This window comes from Amblyomma mixtum, chromosome 1 (assembly GCF_055824585.1).
Source record: "Amblyomma mixtum isolate Tamu chromosome 1, ASM5582458v1, whole genome shotgun sequence".
Taxonomy (NCBI): Eukaryota; Metazoa; Arthropoda; class Arachnida; order Ixodida; family Ixodidae; genus Amblyomma; species Amblyomma mixtum.
In genome coordinates, this window is record NC_143012.1 from 94,892,533 (window position 1) to 94,908,924 (window position 16,392).

The following is a 16,392-nucleotide window of genomic DNA, read 5'->3' on the forward strand; positions in this document are numbered from 1 at the left end:
GTGTTCCTAGGAACATATTGCAGGTCAAGACATTGTTGATTTTTTCAAGGTTCGTGATTTTTTAAATTTCTCGCATGAAATTTTCTTCGCGCTCCAGATATGCCAACGGAACGGACACTCAAAAATTCAGAACGAAAATTTATTCTTTGCAAAAACAAGAAATGCTCAGAATGCCTTAACCAGCAGCACGGCAATAGGAATGCAGTGTATGTTGACCCTGCCTTCTGCCACATCTTATTAACCCCGCAGCCTTTATACATGATTCAGAGGAAAAATATATATCATAAAATGAGTTTCTGCAGATATAACAGTGAAATTCTGTGACAGTACAGTCAAGGCCACTTATAATGAACCTGACAGTAATGGGGATCATGTTCATCGTATCCGAGGCTCGCAGTAAGTGGACTTTCCCTATCACAGCAAAAGAAAAATGTAAATCAGGTAAAAGTGACGTTTATTTCATGCATTGTTATGCAGGCCCTGAATGGCTCCTTCCATGCTGTCCAGAGTGGTCACACGCTTCCTGCCAAAATCATTTCTGCCAACGGGCTGCTCTAGGGACGCATTACTACTGGTAAAACCTCGTTACAAAAGACACTCAAGGGACCCGAGAAAGATGTCTCTTATAACCAAGATGCGCCGCCGCGGTGGCTCAGTGGTTATGGTGCTCGGCTGCTGACCCGAAGGACGCGGGTTCGATCCCGGCCGCGGTGGTTGAATTTCTTTGGAGGCGAAATTCTAGAGGCCCGTGTACTGTGCGATGTCAGTGCACGTTAGAGAACCCCAGGTGGTCGAAATTTCCGGAGCCCTCCACTACGGCGTTTCTCATAGCCTGAGTCGCTTTGGGACGTTAAACCCCCATAAACCAACCAACCTTATAACCAAGATCTCTTGTAACCAAAAATTCTAAAAACACTGAGGAGCTGGACTAGATAAGTTCATCCGCGTTGAATACATCGTCGGGGCTGTAACCGTGAAGTAGCTGAAGAGGAAGTTCGCGATCTCTCAATGAGGACACGCAGTCTGTGATATGGCAATTTCGGTGCAGCGAGACAGTCATCGCAACTATGCGATGTGTGACATGAATCGAGGCAAGGGAATGAAAAGTGCAGCGCATACGAGTTGGTACGATGTCAGCCGCATTGCATGAGCATATCCGGGTTGTGTCTCTTCTAAATAGTGAAGAATTTACTCTAGGGACCTAAAAAAGTTGTCCTTAGTAAACAAGTGTCTTTTGTAACCGCGTCTCTTGTATGTGATGTTGTTAACATGGCAAACATAGGAACCAACCAAACCACTTTCAAATGTCTCTTATAACCGAGTGTTTCTTGTAACCATGTCTCTTGTAACGAGGTTTTACTGTACTACTCTATCTACTACGCATTATCTACTCCACCTTGGGAGATTCCCCTAAACATTTGACGATTACTATTAGTAATTACAACATGAGTGTTCATGGCACTAGGTGGCAGGTCGTCCTCCACATCTCCCACTCTCGTCAAAGTTGTAAGGATGCAGCAACAAAGCTAGCGCCACACATTTGTACGTACAACATATCAACTGCGCTGCCTGTTGTATGTGCGGTGCTTCCACCCAGCAGCAGCGTAGAAGTTCATCATCATCATCATCATCATCAGCCTGACTACACCCACTGCAGGGCTAAGGCCTCTCCCATGTCTCTCCAGTTAACCCTGTCCTTCGCAAGTTGCGGGCCTCATCCGCCCACCTAACTTTCTGCCACCCACTGCTACGTTTGCCTTCTCTTGGAATCCACTCCGTTACCCTTAAGGACCAGCGGTTACCTTGCCTTCGCATTACATGGCCTGTAGAAGTTGGACCAATCGAAGAACGCACATCACGTCAGCGGCTAGCCAGCAAGGCATACCATGTGACTGGCAGTCAAACTTCTCAGAAAGCTGCCATTGGTTGATCACCGAATGCGTTCAGCACTGTTTCTCGTTCGCACGCATCACGATTCTGCTTTAGTTCAACTGCCACACGTGAAGGCATTGACTCACAATACAACCCATCAGTGCACGCTTGCTTGGCCACTGGTTTCAATGCTGACTTTTTAATGTTTTTTTGGGGGGGCAGCCACATTGTTTTTGGAAGAGGGGTGGGGGAGTCACGAAAGCTAGGCAGGAAGCGGCCATTTTTCAACTGCGGGACCGAATTTATAGTGCCCTCTTCTAAACTAGGTAATTTCTTACGCAGCTTTAATGAACTTTTTCATTGCATTTTCTTGCTTTTAATTGCATGAACTAGTAGCGAAATAATTCCCATACCCGATGACATTCTTACTTTTTTTTGTTTAGGCCGTGTTTAAATAGCAATTTACAATTAGCTTAACAAGCTGCAGTGTCAAATACTGCTACCTTTTACTCTTGACATAGTATATCAGGATGACATACCTTTAGAGAAAAACGAAGACTGTCACTGAATATCGGAACTCTCTGGCTATCAATTCATGTAATTAAAAGCAACAGAATGCAATGCGAAAGTTTATTAAAGCCGCATAAGAAATTACCCGATTTGAGACCACCAGCTCAATTATGATTACAGTCTAGCCCGGTTATAACGAAGTCGGCGGGAATCGGAAATCACTTCACTATATCCGCTATTTCGTAATATGCGGACTACGAAAAAAAAAAAATGCAAACATAGGCATACCGATTTATTGCCACTGAAAGAAGTCGTCCAGCGTCCCCTGAACACGTTTCGGGAGTGCGGACTTCAGGATTGCGGCTTCCATACCATCCAACTGCGAACCAAAGATCTGGTCCAACTCCGGACTCCCGAGGGACATCCGTAGCGTGTCAACAGCTGCGATGGCCGCTGCGGAGGTGACCGGCATAGGGGCACAACTAGCATCGTCGCATTCGCTGTCGGAGGCGCTCTCCGCCAAGGTCTCTTTCATGACACTCCCGGCAACTTCTTCAGTCGTCAAGTCCTCGGTGGCAACAAGGTCTTCGTCGGCGGTAACGAAGTCCATGTGGCTTAGACCCGCAGGCACAAGGTTCAAGTCGCTAGCGGAATCCCAAAGCTGCTCCAAGCAGGCCGTCGCGGCGGCAGCATCAGCGGTAGCTTCGTCCCCAGCAAGAATCGTCTGTGTTCTTTTTACATTTTTCCCCTGCGCGGCGTGCTCTACCGCCCTACACCGTGACGCATTCAAGGACGGCGCAACACGAGACCGGCGTGCCATGCGATGCAGTGAAGCAACCTTTCGCTCCGCAGGAGAGCAGACGACGCCACGAAAGGACGCCATCAGCCGAATTTTGCTCTTATTTTCGCGGAAAAAATCGCCTCAAGGACGCAAAAATGTGTTGATTGGCAGATTATTTTTCGGTTGGTATTAAATCTCTTCGTTATATCCGCTGACGCGCTCTTATTTACTTCGTTAAAACCGGACCCAAATGTATTGAAAATGCAAAAACGGGAATGGGAAATTGAAATCCCTTCGTTATAACCGCTATTTCGCTATAAGTGGCTTTGTTATAAACGGGCTAGACTGTACATATTTGGAACCAGAAGAGAAAATGCACCTGTGTGCAAAATTTCATGAAATTCTAGCCATAGATAAAAAAGTTAGTTTTAAGACCCTCGTCCCCGCTTAAGCGGCCTGAGCAGGCCGCCAGTTCAAAGTTTTCTGACAAAAGCTGCATTAGAAAATGTGGGACTGCAGTTATTCTTCTGATTACCCAGGATTTCCAGTAAATTGGTAAGTTGTTGTTTTTTTTTTTAGGAAAGGAAATGACGCAGTATCTGTCTCACATATCTCTGGACACCTCAACCATGCCCTAAGGGAAAGGAGGAGGGTGGGAGTGAAAGGAGAAAGAGAGAAAGAGGTGCCGTAGTGGAGGTCTCCAGAATAATTTCAGCCACCTGGGGACTGTTAACATGCACTGGCATCTCACAGCACACCGGCGCCTTTATGCTATGCGTTCTGCCTCCATTGAAATGCGGCCACTGTGGCAGTGTTCGAACCCGGGTACTCCGGCTCGGTAGACGAGCACCTTAACTTAAAACAATGTCTTGCTGGGCAAGTTGGTAGCTGTTCATCTTTGGTTGCAGGTGCGATAAAAGACATAACACAAGGCAGGAAGACGGGACGAAGCGCCACTCACAACTGATTTATTCGAAGAAAACATGCATAAATATATGCCGTCTTACATGCAAGATATACTGTCATCTTCAAAGTTGATATGATAGCGATATGGTAGCGATAAGTTGATATGATGGTTGCAAGATGGCATATATTTACGCATGTTTTCTTCGAATAAATCAGTTGTGAGTGGCGCTTCGTCCTGTCTTACTGCCTTGCGTTCTGTCTTTTTCGCACCTGCAACCAAAGATGAGCACCTTAACCACTGAGCCACCACAGCGGGTTACCAAAGCCTGAATCAGTGAGGTTCTATACTGCGGTATAATGTGCCTTGCATACCTGAGAGCGGCCACGGTGAGTCCGTCCTTGCCCGACAGGTCGAGCGAGACGAGGTGCGGGAAGCGGTGGGGGTCGCGCAGCAGCCAGGACACGTCGTGGCGCAGCGGGTGCAGCAGGTCCAGCGGGTGGTCCCGGTCGTCCGACACGTCCAGGTGCTGCAGCTGCTGCAGCTGACACAGCACCGCTTCCTCACCCCCACAGCTCTTCAGGTTGTACATGCTGAGCGAGCGCAGCCGGTCGCGGCAACGCAGCAGCGGCGACAGGTCCCTGGGCGAACGATCGTGTACGACGCCATCACACTAATTAGAACATCCCTCCGTTAAAGAAATACAGCCGACTCGTTACTATTTCCAGCTTTAAGGGGGAACCTGGTCTTGAAAAAGAAGTTTTTATTAATGATGCCACAGCTAAGAAATCTTCAGGAAACATATATTTTTGTGTGCCAATTCTAAATACGTCATTTAATTTCATGTAAAACAATTCCTTAAGCACTTATGGACTTTTTATGCATGTATTTTGGGAAGAGTTTGGAAGAAAATTTGCTGCGGCAAACTTGCTGAAATGTATGCCATTGGGTTCTCTAGACACCAAGGAATGCAATAAGGGTAAAATTGTCTTCCTGCCTATCATAGAACTTAAGTTACACAGTTCTGAAATTGTCGCTTCAGAAATGAGAAGTGCGTTTACCTGTTTCTGAGGTGGCAGCTTCAGTACCCTATAACTCAAGTTCTATGATAAGCAGGATGATAATTTTACCCTTATTGCATTCCCTGGTGTCAAGAGAACCCAATGGCATGCATTTCAGTGAGTTTCCCACAGCAAATTTTCTTCAAAACTCTTCCCAAATACGTGCATAAAGATAACATAAGCGCTCAAGGAATTTTTCTACATGAAATTAAATTACATATCTAGAATCAGCTCACGAAAATACATGTGCCCTGAAAATTTCATAACTACGAGCAGATTAATAACATTTTCTTTTCAAGACCAGGCTCCCCCCTTAAGGGGACCAAAAATTCATTCAGGTTACGCAGAGATGGATTAGGTGGAACCCCTTTAATAAGCTTTACGTTGATGGAAGCACAATCACATTATTAGTATTCAATTCAGTTTTCAAAAAGTATTGGTATCAATATGCGGGGTTTAACATCCCTAAGCAACACAAGGATTGTGAAGGATGGCATAGTGGAGGGCTCCAATCTACATACAGTGAAAGCTCGTTAATTCGACCCTCGTTAATTCAGAAAATCGGATGATTCGACGCGCACGTGAGGTGCCTACAATTATACATAGGAGTCTATGGGGCGAAACTCTCGTTCATTCGAACAAATTTTGCCGTGCGTCCGTTACACTCCGCAGCCCGCCAAGCCGGTGTGCAGAGAGCAAAAATAAAAAAACACTGCCACGAGCGGTACTACTGTACGGCTGGTGAATAAATCCCTGACGGTGCGTGTGCCGCGGAGCACCTGGCAGCTGTTAGAGCTATCGTAGGCGCTCAAATTCGCTCGAAAAAGCAGACGACGATAACAGATTTCTTTGCCAAATAAAGGTACGTCCTGTTGTGGCAAATACTGTTTTTTGTTGTTCATTCGATATTTTGACATTTGGATAATTCAACAATTTTTCACGGTCCCATCAGTGTTGAATTAACGAGCTTTTACTGTATTACTAGCAACACAGATCTACTGCACCAACCAGACAAGCCCACAAAATAAAATTCGCTGTGGTTTAGCTTGGTTGAGCCTAATAATTGCGAAAGCAATATCCGTACCTACGCCATGGTACAGCTGGTAGTGTAGCTGGTGGTGGTGCTTGTGGCTAGACTTGTTGTGATGCATCGGTTATACAATCCAATCCAATCCCATCCAATCCAATCCAATCCACTCCTATCCAATCCAATGCAATCGATTCCAATCCAATGTAATCTACTCTAATCTAATGTAATCTAATCTAATCCAATCCAGTCCAGTCCAATCCAATGTAATCCAATCTAATCCAACTAATGCAATCAAGGTCAAATGAAGGTCAATGGTGGTCACCGCCGTGGCACGATGGTGGTCACCCTGGAAAGTGCAAGTAGTATTGCTTTCGCAATAAAAAAAGAACAAGAAGAAGAAGAAAGGAGCGTACTTGATGCGAGTGGCCGAGATGTCCAGCGCTTCAAGCAGGGGCAGGTCCTGGGCGACAATGTCCAGGCCGTGGCGGTTGAACTCCGTGCCGCTCACGTTGAGGGTGGTCAGGCCCCGCAGCTTGGAGAGGGCCACCACCACACAGAACTTGGAGCTGGTGAACGCAGTGCGCGCCACGTTGAGCAGCCGCAGGTGGGCCAGGGTCCAGTCGCCCAGGCAGCCAATGAGGTCGTTGACCGTCACCCGGCTCAGGCCGGTCGCCTCCAGCTCCGTCAGCTTGTGCGACCGCAGCACCCGCAGGCCCCTGCGCCAGTCACCATAAGCGAGGGAGCCCGATAGATAAGCACAGCAGAGGTGGTAACACACACGCCACACATGCAACCTGAAGGTTAGTGTGAGCACTACGGCCAAAAGGGGCCAGCGAATTTTTCCCGGTGTGATGACCACTGCATCATCATCATCATCAGGACTAGCAGCCTGACTATGCCTACTGCAGGACAAAGGCCTCTCTCCTATTTCTATAACTAAACCTGTCACACGCCAGATGCGGCCACCCGATCCCTGCAAACCTGTCACATGCCAGCTGCAGCCACCGTATCCCCGCAAACTTCTCAATCTCATCCGCCCACCGAACTTTCGGCCGCCCCCTGCTACGCTTACCTTCTCTTGGAATCCACTCCGTTACCCTTAAGGACCAGCGGTTATCTTGCCTTTGCATTACATGCCCTGCCCAAGCCCATTTCTTCTTCCCGCGTTTGTTCCTCAGCCCACTCTGCCCTGTTCTTATCTCTTAATCTTACTCCTATCATTTTTCTTTTCCTTTCCATAGCTCGCTGAACTCTCCTCTATTTAAGTGAACCTTTTTGAACTGTCACAAAACAATTTACTCTGAGTTTTAATTTAAAATTTGCAAATTTGATACACACTGTCTTGACCTGCAGTATGGCCCTAGGTATACAACAACACAAACGGGGTCAAAACAGATAAAATAGTCATGAAGAAATCTGCTTTAAAAGGTGAGAATCTAGTCAGAAAACTGAAAAGAAGAAACACACTCACTGTTTCCCACACTGAGCATTTCCCTGAAATGCACGGCCACCATGGTTCACGAAACAATTTTCTTTAGGTTACTTCTCGGTCGATTTCAACAGTGAAACTTCGGCACAGCATAAGAAGAGAAGCATACAAGCAGATACAGCAATTATAAAACAAATTAATTTTTTGGCCATTTTTCAGGATTTCAACCCCCCCCCCCTTTAAGTGGACCCCAGCTATGCACAGGGAATGTGAGAACAGAAGTGTGAAGACAGGACACGCTGAACAGAGATGACAAGAGACGTACTCTCATCCCACAGTCACGAAAAAATTCAGGGGGCACTTTGAGAATCTAAAGTGCACGAGGCAAAAGCCTTTCTACGCAACTTTGGCTGCACGGCCGTTGGCACACACGAGGCGGCTGTGGGGCAACTTTTATTGGCTAGTCATGAATAATTAGCTATGACCCATTACTAACTAGTCATGATTGGTTAATGACTAACTAGTTATGACTGGTTAATGACTAACTTGTAATGACTAATCAGTTGAGGACTGGTTAACGACTAGTTAGTCATGACTTCTGACTACTAATGACTAGTTATGACTTTCACTTCAGATGGGACGGACAGACAGAGTCATGGCTAGGTGAGTATGAGCTGTTAAAGGCTTTCGCCTTAAAAGGAAGCATTTAGACACCACAGGACTTCTCCCACCCTGGCCAGCATCTTGCCATTTACTCCACTGAGGCCCCAGAAGTGCCACCCTGTCCAGGTGGGGCATAGGGAGAAAGTGGTGAGGGAAAAAGACTTGCTTGGTGGTGACGTTGGCCGCATTGTGGATGCGCACCCTCTGCAGACGGGTGGAGCGCGAGTCAAAGAGCGTCAGGATGCTGTCCGTAAGCAGGCCCCGCGCACTCAGCGTCTCCAGCACCTGCTGCGACACCTCCCGGTGGAAGAACACCTCCGGGTCCCGGAACGAGTAGCTGCACACACCACATTGTCACTCAGGGCCACCGCACACGCAACAACGCACAACGTGCACCAGTCTCTGACACTCACGAATGAACCACACCAACGAACTCACAAGTTTCACACCACTCACGCAACAACACAGAATGTGCACCCGTCTCTGACACTCACGAATGAGCAAGGCCGACAAACTCGAGAGTTTCAAAAAAGCATTTCGCAAACGACAATGCCCACCAGAGCCTACTCTACAAAAATCAAGAAGGCAAAAAACACTGTGAAGGTTGTTCCTGTTGCGGCCATGCACTGCAAACACAAACAACTCCACCATACCACAAGCAGCAGCTTCAGTGTGGCACACTGTACATTGCATTGCATCATGTAAAACAGTAAGCAGTATGAAAGGAGAGGGCTGAGTCAGGCTGGTTGGTTCATGTTGAATGGTACGACTAAACAGCGCTGATGGACAGTACAGTCTGTCTCGTCTTCTGTCTCGTCCGTCAACGCTGTTTTGGCATACCATTAAGCAGTACGAAAACTCACATCTGAAATTGCCTACTCAAATTCTAACCAAGAATTCTAAGCACGGCCACAAGGTATTGTTCACTGCTAACTGATGCAGCGGGAGGGCCCCTTGAAGTGTTCCCAATTAGTTAGCACTCTATCTCTCTCCACATAGGCACAACTTCAAAGCCCACATACTGGGACATGCTTAGAATGAATAGGGAACCCGTGCTTCTTAGCTTTTCCTGCTTCTTATGGTTGCTTTCAGCAAAATCCAAGTTTTATGAGATAAATGCTTCCTCCCTGGACAAGCATGTCAACAACACGAGGCAACACACAACCGTCACTAGGGATCGCAGAAAAGGCACCCTAGCTGTTTCCCCACCATGTGACCACCACCGTGGACTCCCACAGATGCACTGGCCACTCACTCAAGGGAAAGGGATTACGAACAATCCCGCCAGAGAGAAACTGGTTGCCCTTTGAAACGTAATATCCAATGGGATAGAAGAGACGGTCGCATGGCAAGAGCTCTCTCTCCATTAGACCTGCTCGTTACCACTTCACAGACCGCTTCCTGCCAGCTGGCCACTACATCCTTTTACACGGCTGAACATTCTTCCGTTGGTAGCCTATTTCCTTGAGTTGGGTTAAAAAAACGTCTTCCTGAAGCCCTCTGCCTTTGCTTATTTTGTCTGAACCTGCCATGGCTGTGCGTAGCTGGTACGGAAGCTCGCCTTCCCAGCCGGCTATGTGCCGAGTGTCCCCCATAATTTCCAAATACACAGTGTTTTTTCCGCCACCGTGGTGGCTCAGTAGTTATGGTGCTTGGCTGCTGACCCAAAAACGCGGGTTCAATCCCGGCCGTGGCGATCGAATTTCGATGAAGGCGAAATTCTAGAGGCCCATGTACTGTGCGATGTCAGATCCCCAGGTAGTTGAAATTTCCGGAGCCCTTCACTACGGCGTCTCTCATAGCCTTAGTCGCTTTGGGACGAACCCCATAAACCAAACCACAGTGTTTTTTCCAAAGCCACGGCATATATGTAGGGTTGTTCGTTTTCGGGTAAAACCCGATTTTACCCGATTTTTGCACCCCGAACGTGTTCTTAAAATATTGGGTAAAACCCGATTTTTCCCGATTTCTGCAACAATTGTGCCCACGGAATTGCTGTGCCTCTAGTTGGCGCGCAGGTGAGAGGCGGCCAAGGCGGCCGACAAACAGGGAGGTAAAAGGTGACTGCAGGTGACTGCAGGTAAAAGTGATCGGGCGAAAGGTGTTTTGTCTATGTTACCTAAGAGCAGTGCCATATTAGTAAAAATTGTTGTGAAGAATTTTGCGTCAAAATCTCCACAAAATGGGACTGCACTTTGAAACGGAACGTCTCAGACAAAGAAGAAAACCAGTTGACGTGGAAACTGGAAGCCGTACTCGATCCGTTCCAGAAGCGGCTGCTGAGTCAGTCGTTTGATGACTACCGACCTCTCTTTATTTCCGTGATGGACGATGTAGGCTCGCTTCGCGAGGAGTTTAAGCAGTACTTGCTGGAAGCAAGCTCCACAAATGAAGGTGTTGAAGTGATGGACTATTGGAACGACGCAACTGTGCGTCACCCAAGGCTAGCAAATGCAGCGTTGTCATTGTTGCGCCTAGCTAATGGCAACTGTGACGTTGAGCGAACGTTCTCTCAGCTAAGGTGTACCTGCAGAGACCAGACAGGTCTCGGATGGAAACCGAGATGTTGCGCATGCAGATGGCTATGTATGTTAATAAGGACGTGTAGAACGTCGATGGCCAGCCCTCGTGAATAAAATGTTTCTTTTCTCAAAACTGACCGTTGCCTCTCACTGCAAGAAATAATTAATTACCAAAGGAACGCCAAATTTTGCAATACTATACTTTCTTGAAAGCAGCCCAAAATATAGCCCTAATTGTTACCCACCAGTTAGAGCAAATCGAATAAATTATTAGTTTGCATATTTAACTCGATAAAACCCGAATTTCGGAGTTTTTCTACGAAAAACCCGATTTCTCCCCTATTATCAAGCCGAAAAATAAAGCCCGATTTTTACCCCCCGAATTTGAAAAAATATAAAACCCGAAAACGAATAACCCTACATATATGACAGGAACTTTCTCCGCTAGCAACCGGCCACAAAATTCTGTACAGCATGCTTTACTTATAACACACAAGACTTCATCACTCCTTAGCATAACGACTGAAAAAAGGTGGCACAACAGCCCAGAAGCACCGTACCTTCAGATAAACAAATTCTAAGGTTGGTTGGTTTATGGGATTTAACGTCCCAAAGAGACTAAGGCTATGAGAGACGCCGTAGTGAAGGGCTCCGGAAATTTCGACCACCTGGGGATCTTTAACGTGCACTGACATCGCACAGTACACGGGCCTCTAGAATTTCTCCTCCAAAGAAATTCTAGCCGCCGCGGCCGGGATCGAACCCGCGTCTTTCGGGTCAGCAGCCGAGCACCGTAACCGCTGAGCCACCGCGGCGGCAAACAAATTCTAAGAGATACGGCAGAGATACAAGTTGGTCTTGGACGGTCGAGATGTGGAGAAGAACACGCAAACCACACAAAACAAGGTTGTAGCATGGAGAGTAAACATTCGAACATTAAACAGCAAGACTCCGCATGCTAATGGTCGCACCTGGTTTTCAAGACGCACGAAATACTGATTGGCTACACTTCAAACAAATTTTTATATCCCGCTTATATCCCTAGTCCAGGCAAATCAGACTACTTTTTTGTGTATTCTACATAGGAAACCATCTTACAGCTTCCTCCCACACAGTCCCTTAGATGAGAGCACCAAGTACCCTTCACACAGAGCTAACTAATTTGCATTTGGTTGTAGCCACAAACTAACGCGAACAATCGCATAGGCTGCATGATGAAAAATGACAACGGAAAGTGGTAGGGGTTTACGTAATTAAATCGAGAGGCCGTGCGAAAGCAGAAGTTCGTTGTCCAATTAGAGGGGACACTTAAGCTCAGCCGCTCTTAAGGGTATGACGCAACAGCTTTAGTGGGTTAATGCCCACAGTATATGCAGAACTGCACAGTATAGATGGTGGCGAGTCCTCACACCACTACCAGCACAGTGGTTAAACAGCGGTTAAACAGTGGTTAAACAGTGGTTAAACAGCGGTTAAACAGCGGTTAAGCGATGCGCCACTGCGCTGGCAGGTAGTTGTTTGTATCACAACAGCTGACAGGGATTGTGCGACCCATGCTGGTCTTCCCGACACAAGACAAGACGAGACATGCAAGACAAGACAAGACAAAATGACAAGATTCTTGATTGTGCTTGGTACATATCAAATAGTGGTTTCGCACTAGAAGTAAGTGCCAGCTCAATACACACACATAACACAGCTTTAGTTCGTATGGGTCAAGTGCTTTTCAATGCAACTTTTGAGCGCACAGGGCTATCTCGAATTCAAACCCATTACTGGTCTGTCGGCGTTAAGCAAACAAAATAAGGGGAGCAGACAGGACACAGAACCTACCCCCAAGCTAAAGCTCCAAAACAAAATTCCACACCAGGGAACGAGCGCACCCAATTCAGCCCAATTAATTTTTATTTTTTTTTTCTTTGAGGGATAAAGCAGCTTTCATGGTTAGTGTCGCCACTAGTACAGCTGAAAAAAAAAAGAAAACATAATGCGACATGAAAAACAGTGACCTAGCTGCACCTGTGCGCGCCCAGCTGCTCTTTTTCACTACGGTTGCAGCCTGGCAGCAGCCAATGCCACAATGGAAAACAGCCCAAGCATAAAGCACATGACCTGCCAAGCGTAGTATAAAATAAAAAAAACAAAAAAACGACAATAAACACGCTCTATGGGAGCAAGGTTTCAGGGTCTGCATGCAGGGTGCAGACTGTGATTCATGCCAGCCACTTTTTACTTCCTTCCGCCATTAGGTTTACGGTTTATGGGGGTCTAACGTCCCAAAGCGACTCAGGCTATGAGGGACGCCGCAGTGAAGGGCTCCAGAAATTTCGACCACCTGGGGTTCTCTAACGTGCACTGACATCGCACAGTGCACGGGCCTCTAGAATTTCGCCTCCATCAAAATTCAACGGCCGCACCCAGGACTGAAGCCGCGTCTTTCGGGTCAGCAGCCGAGTGCCATAACCACTGAGCCACCGTGGCGGGCCCTTCCGCCATTAGAGCCTAGCAAAAGCAAGCAGCATATCCATAAAAGTGCAAGGCGGTTAAGTTGTCAACATGCCGTGGGGAAGAAACATGTTGCTTAGCAAACGCCAGTTGACAAAAAAACATGTTTGACCGCATGCCACAGCTTTGTTGCTAATTGAAACAAGTACTATAAGCACATCATCATCATCATCAGCCTGGCTACACCCACTGCAGGGCAAAGGCCTCTCCCATGTCTCTCCAATTAACCCTGTCCTTCGCCAGTTGCGGCCACCGTGTCCCAGCAAACTTCTTAACCTCATCCGCCCACCTAACTTTCTGCCGCCACCTGCTACGCCTGCCTTCTCTTGGAATCCACTCCGTTACCCTTGAGGACCAGCGGTTATCTTGCCTTCACATAACATGCCCTGCTCAAGCCCATTTCTTACTAGGATGTCATTAACCCGCGCTTGTTCCCTCACCCACTCCGCCCGCTTCTGATCTCTTAACGTTACACCTATCATTTTTCCTTCCATAGCTCGCTGCATTGTCCTTAACTTAAGCTGAGCCCTCTTTGTTAGCCTCCACGTTTCTGCCCCATAGGTGAGTACTGGTCAGATACAGCTGTTGTATACTTTTCTCTTGAGGGATATTGGTAAACTGCCGTTCGTGATCCGAGAGAGCCTGCCATATATGCTCCACCCCATTCTTATTCTTCTAGTTATTTTTTCTAGTGATTATGACTGGGATGCCATTAACCCACGATTGCTCCGTGACCCACTCTTCTCTCTCCCTATCTTAACGTTACCCCCATCAATCTTCTTTTCACAACTTCCTGCTTCATCCGCACCGTACTGTTGCCGGATGATGGGAGACTTGGAATAGGTGGCCACCAACTACGCAAGCCAGTTTCATGCAGTGAGCAACAGAGCCCACGGAGCCACAGACAGGAAACGACAGACCACTGCAGCAAAAACTGCTACAGAGGCACTCACACACAAGCTCACACCTGTCTTTATTTGGAAGCGGACACATATATGCGTGCCCTCAAGCACACACATTTGAGTCGGTATGCATGTTTTCTCTGTTCTGAAGTATGCGATCACTGTGCTAGTTGAATACCCAATCAAAGCTGGACTTCCGCTTAGCTGCACCAGCCTCTACTCTGACTTTTTCACACTCCAAGGAAGCCTTGCATAACGCATTGCTTTAAAAGAGGCACTGCGATGTTTTTTTCACTGCCAATTATTCTGGTTAAAGGGATTCCTCACGCATTCCAGAGACCAGTGCAAAAAGAATTTCTGAAATCAGAGAATGCGAGTGAAAGTTATCCCCTTTCGAAAATTCAAAATGAAAAATCACGCAAAAATTCTATTTCTCTCTCCCATTTCACTCACCCAATGTTGAGATTGGGCATTGGGCCTTGCCAGGGCAGCCAGCAGTCATGCATTTTGACACTGTCGTCACTTGGCGAACACACCGCAGACAGGGTACGGGCGACTGACTCAACAAAGGAAGCTCCATAGGGTTTTCTTTATAATCCCCTTGGCATTGGTAGGATTGGAGAGTTAGAAACAGCTCTTCCCACCCTCCACCCCCCCAACCTTGCCTCCCGCTCGGCTTTTTTCTTCCCATTCTTGGCCAAGGTGAGCCGACCGGCTTCCTTTCTTTTGTTTTTTTTTTCCACTGCCCCCTCTGTTTGGTTTGAGCAGCAGCGCTTGTCTCCACAATAGTTTGAAATCAAATGGAAAGTGCGATCCCTAACAACACTATTCTTATGGTTTTTGTTCTCTTTCACAGCATTTTTTCAGCTTTTGTACCATTAAAAAAGCTTACAGCACTCATAGAAAAAAATTCGGATCCAATGTGTCCAGTCTGACACCTAACCAATCAGAAAGCCAGAGCCCAAAGTGTCTGCGACTTCATTTCGAGTACCAGAAACTGCAGCTCTATTTTGACACGATTGGCTCGAAATTTCTGGAGAAGATTAACATAAAAATGTTCCAGTTTCGGCGACCTCAGGCATCACAATGTTTGCTACTATACACCCACACAAAGAATAAAGCAACAGGGTTATTGTTGTAAGGCCTCCTTATCCTCCATATAATCCTCCATATACAGTACAGCACTATGGGTTCTGAAAAGTACTAAAGTAAATAAAAAATTCACCACAGATATGCAGATATCAGGGGCAAAAGGAAGAAGGATACTCACTAGCCAATGGTCTCGGGGGAAACTAATCAGTGGTTTAAGGCAGGTGAGGCATCCTTGCACAAATTCATAAGTGGTGCAATGGGCAGCACAAACAATTGCCGTAACTCTGAATCCAGGACTAAGAAGTCCCCTAGCAGTTCCTGGCGGCCAGTGGAGTCTTTCAGCTAGCACAACATGCTGGCTATCGGAAGAACAATAACTGATGCCACCCCCTGCCCCAAGAGAACAGCTCAGTGAAGCGATGCAAAGTTCGATGACGCAGGGAAGACTTCAGTGCAAAATTTCTTCCACTACGTCTGCCAGTTCTTTATATTTCTGCAATGCAGGGATGCCTACAGTAGGATACAAATTTTTAAAAAATAACAACAGTTGGTAACAATGGGTCATGGTTAACGGCGCCCTCTGTTACTCCGCTGACCTATCACAATAGCAAACAGAATCAATCACCTTGCCAGACACATCAAAATTCTTGAGCTCACAATTTCATCTGGTGGTTAGATTCTTGTGCAGGTAACAACAAAAGTTTTAACGACGGATTACTTTTTCTTTGTGCAGGAATTCTGTGTGGCAGTCCTGAATGTGGGCGGAGCTCTTATCAACATCATCATCATCAGCCTCACTACGCCCACTGCAGGGCAGAGGCATCTCCCATGTCTCTCCAATTAACCCTGTCCTTGGCCATCTGTGGCCACCCTATTCTTCCTTGCAAACTTCTTGACCTCATCCGCCCACCTAACTTTCTGCCGTCCCCTGCTACGTTTGCTTTCTCTTGGAATCCACTCTGTTACCCTGAAGGACCAGCGGCTATCTTGCCTTCGCATCACATGCCCTGCCCAAGCCCACTTCTTCCTCTTGATTTCAACTAGGATGTCATTAACCCGCGTTTGTTCCCTCACCCACTCCGCCCGCTTCCGATCTCTTAACGTTAGGCCTATCATCGGAG

General features: G+C 47.0%; 1 protein-coding gene across 1 annotated transcript in view; it reads right to left on the bottom strand.

Moving 5' to 3' along the window:
* LOC149367248 (protein zyg-11 homolog B-like) overlaps positions 1–16,392 on the bottom strand; it is a 70,657-nt gene that overhangs the window by 47,045 nt on the left and 7,220 nt on the right. The window contains exons 3-5 of the mRNA XM_089554731.1: positions 8,417–8,587; positions 6,572–6,874; positions 4,442–4,708 (exon numbers count right to left, since the gene is read on the bottom strand). Of these exons, the coding sequence (XP_089410857.1) occupies positions 4,442–4,708; positions 6,572–6,874; positions 8,417–8,587 (741 nt within the window). The remainder of the gene's footprint in view (positions 1–4,441; positions 4,709–6,571; positions 6,875–8,416; positions 8,588–16,392) is intronic.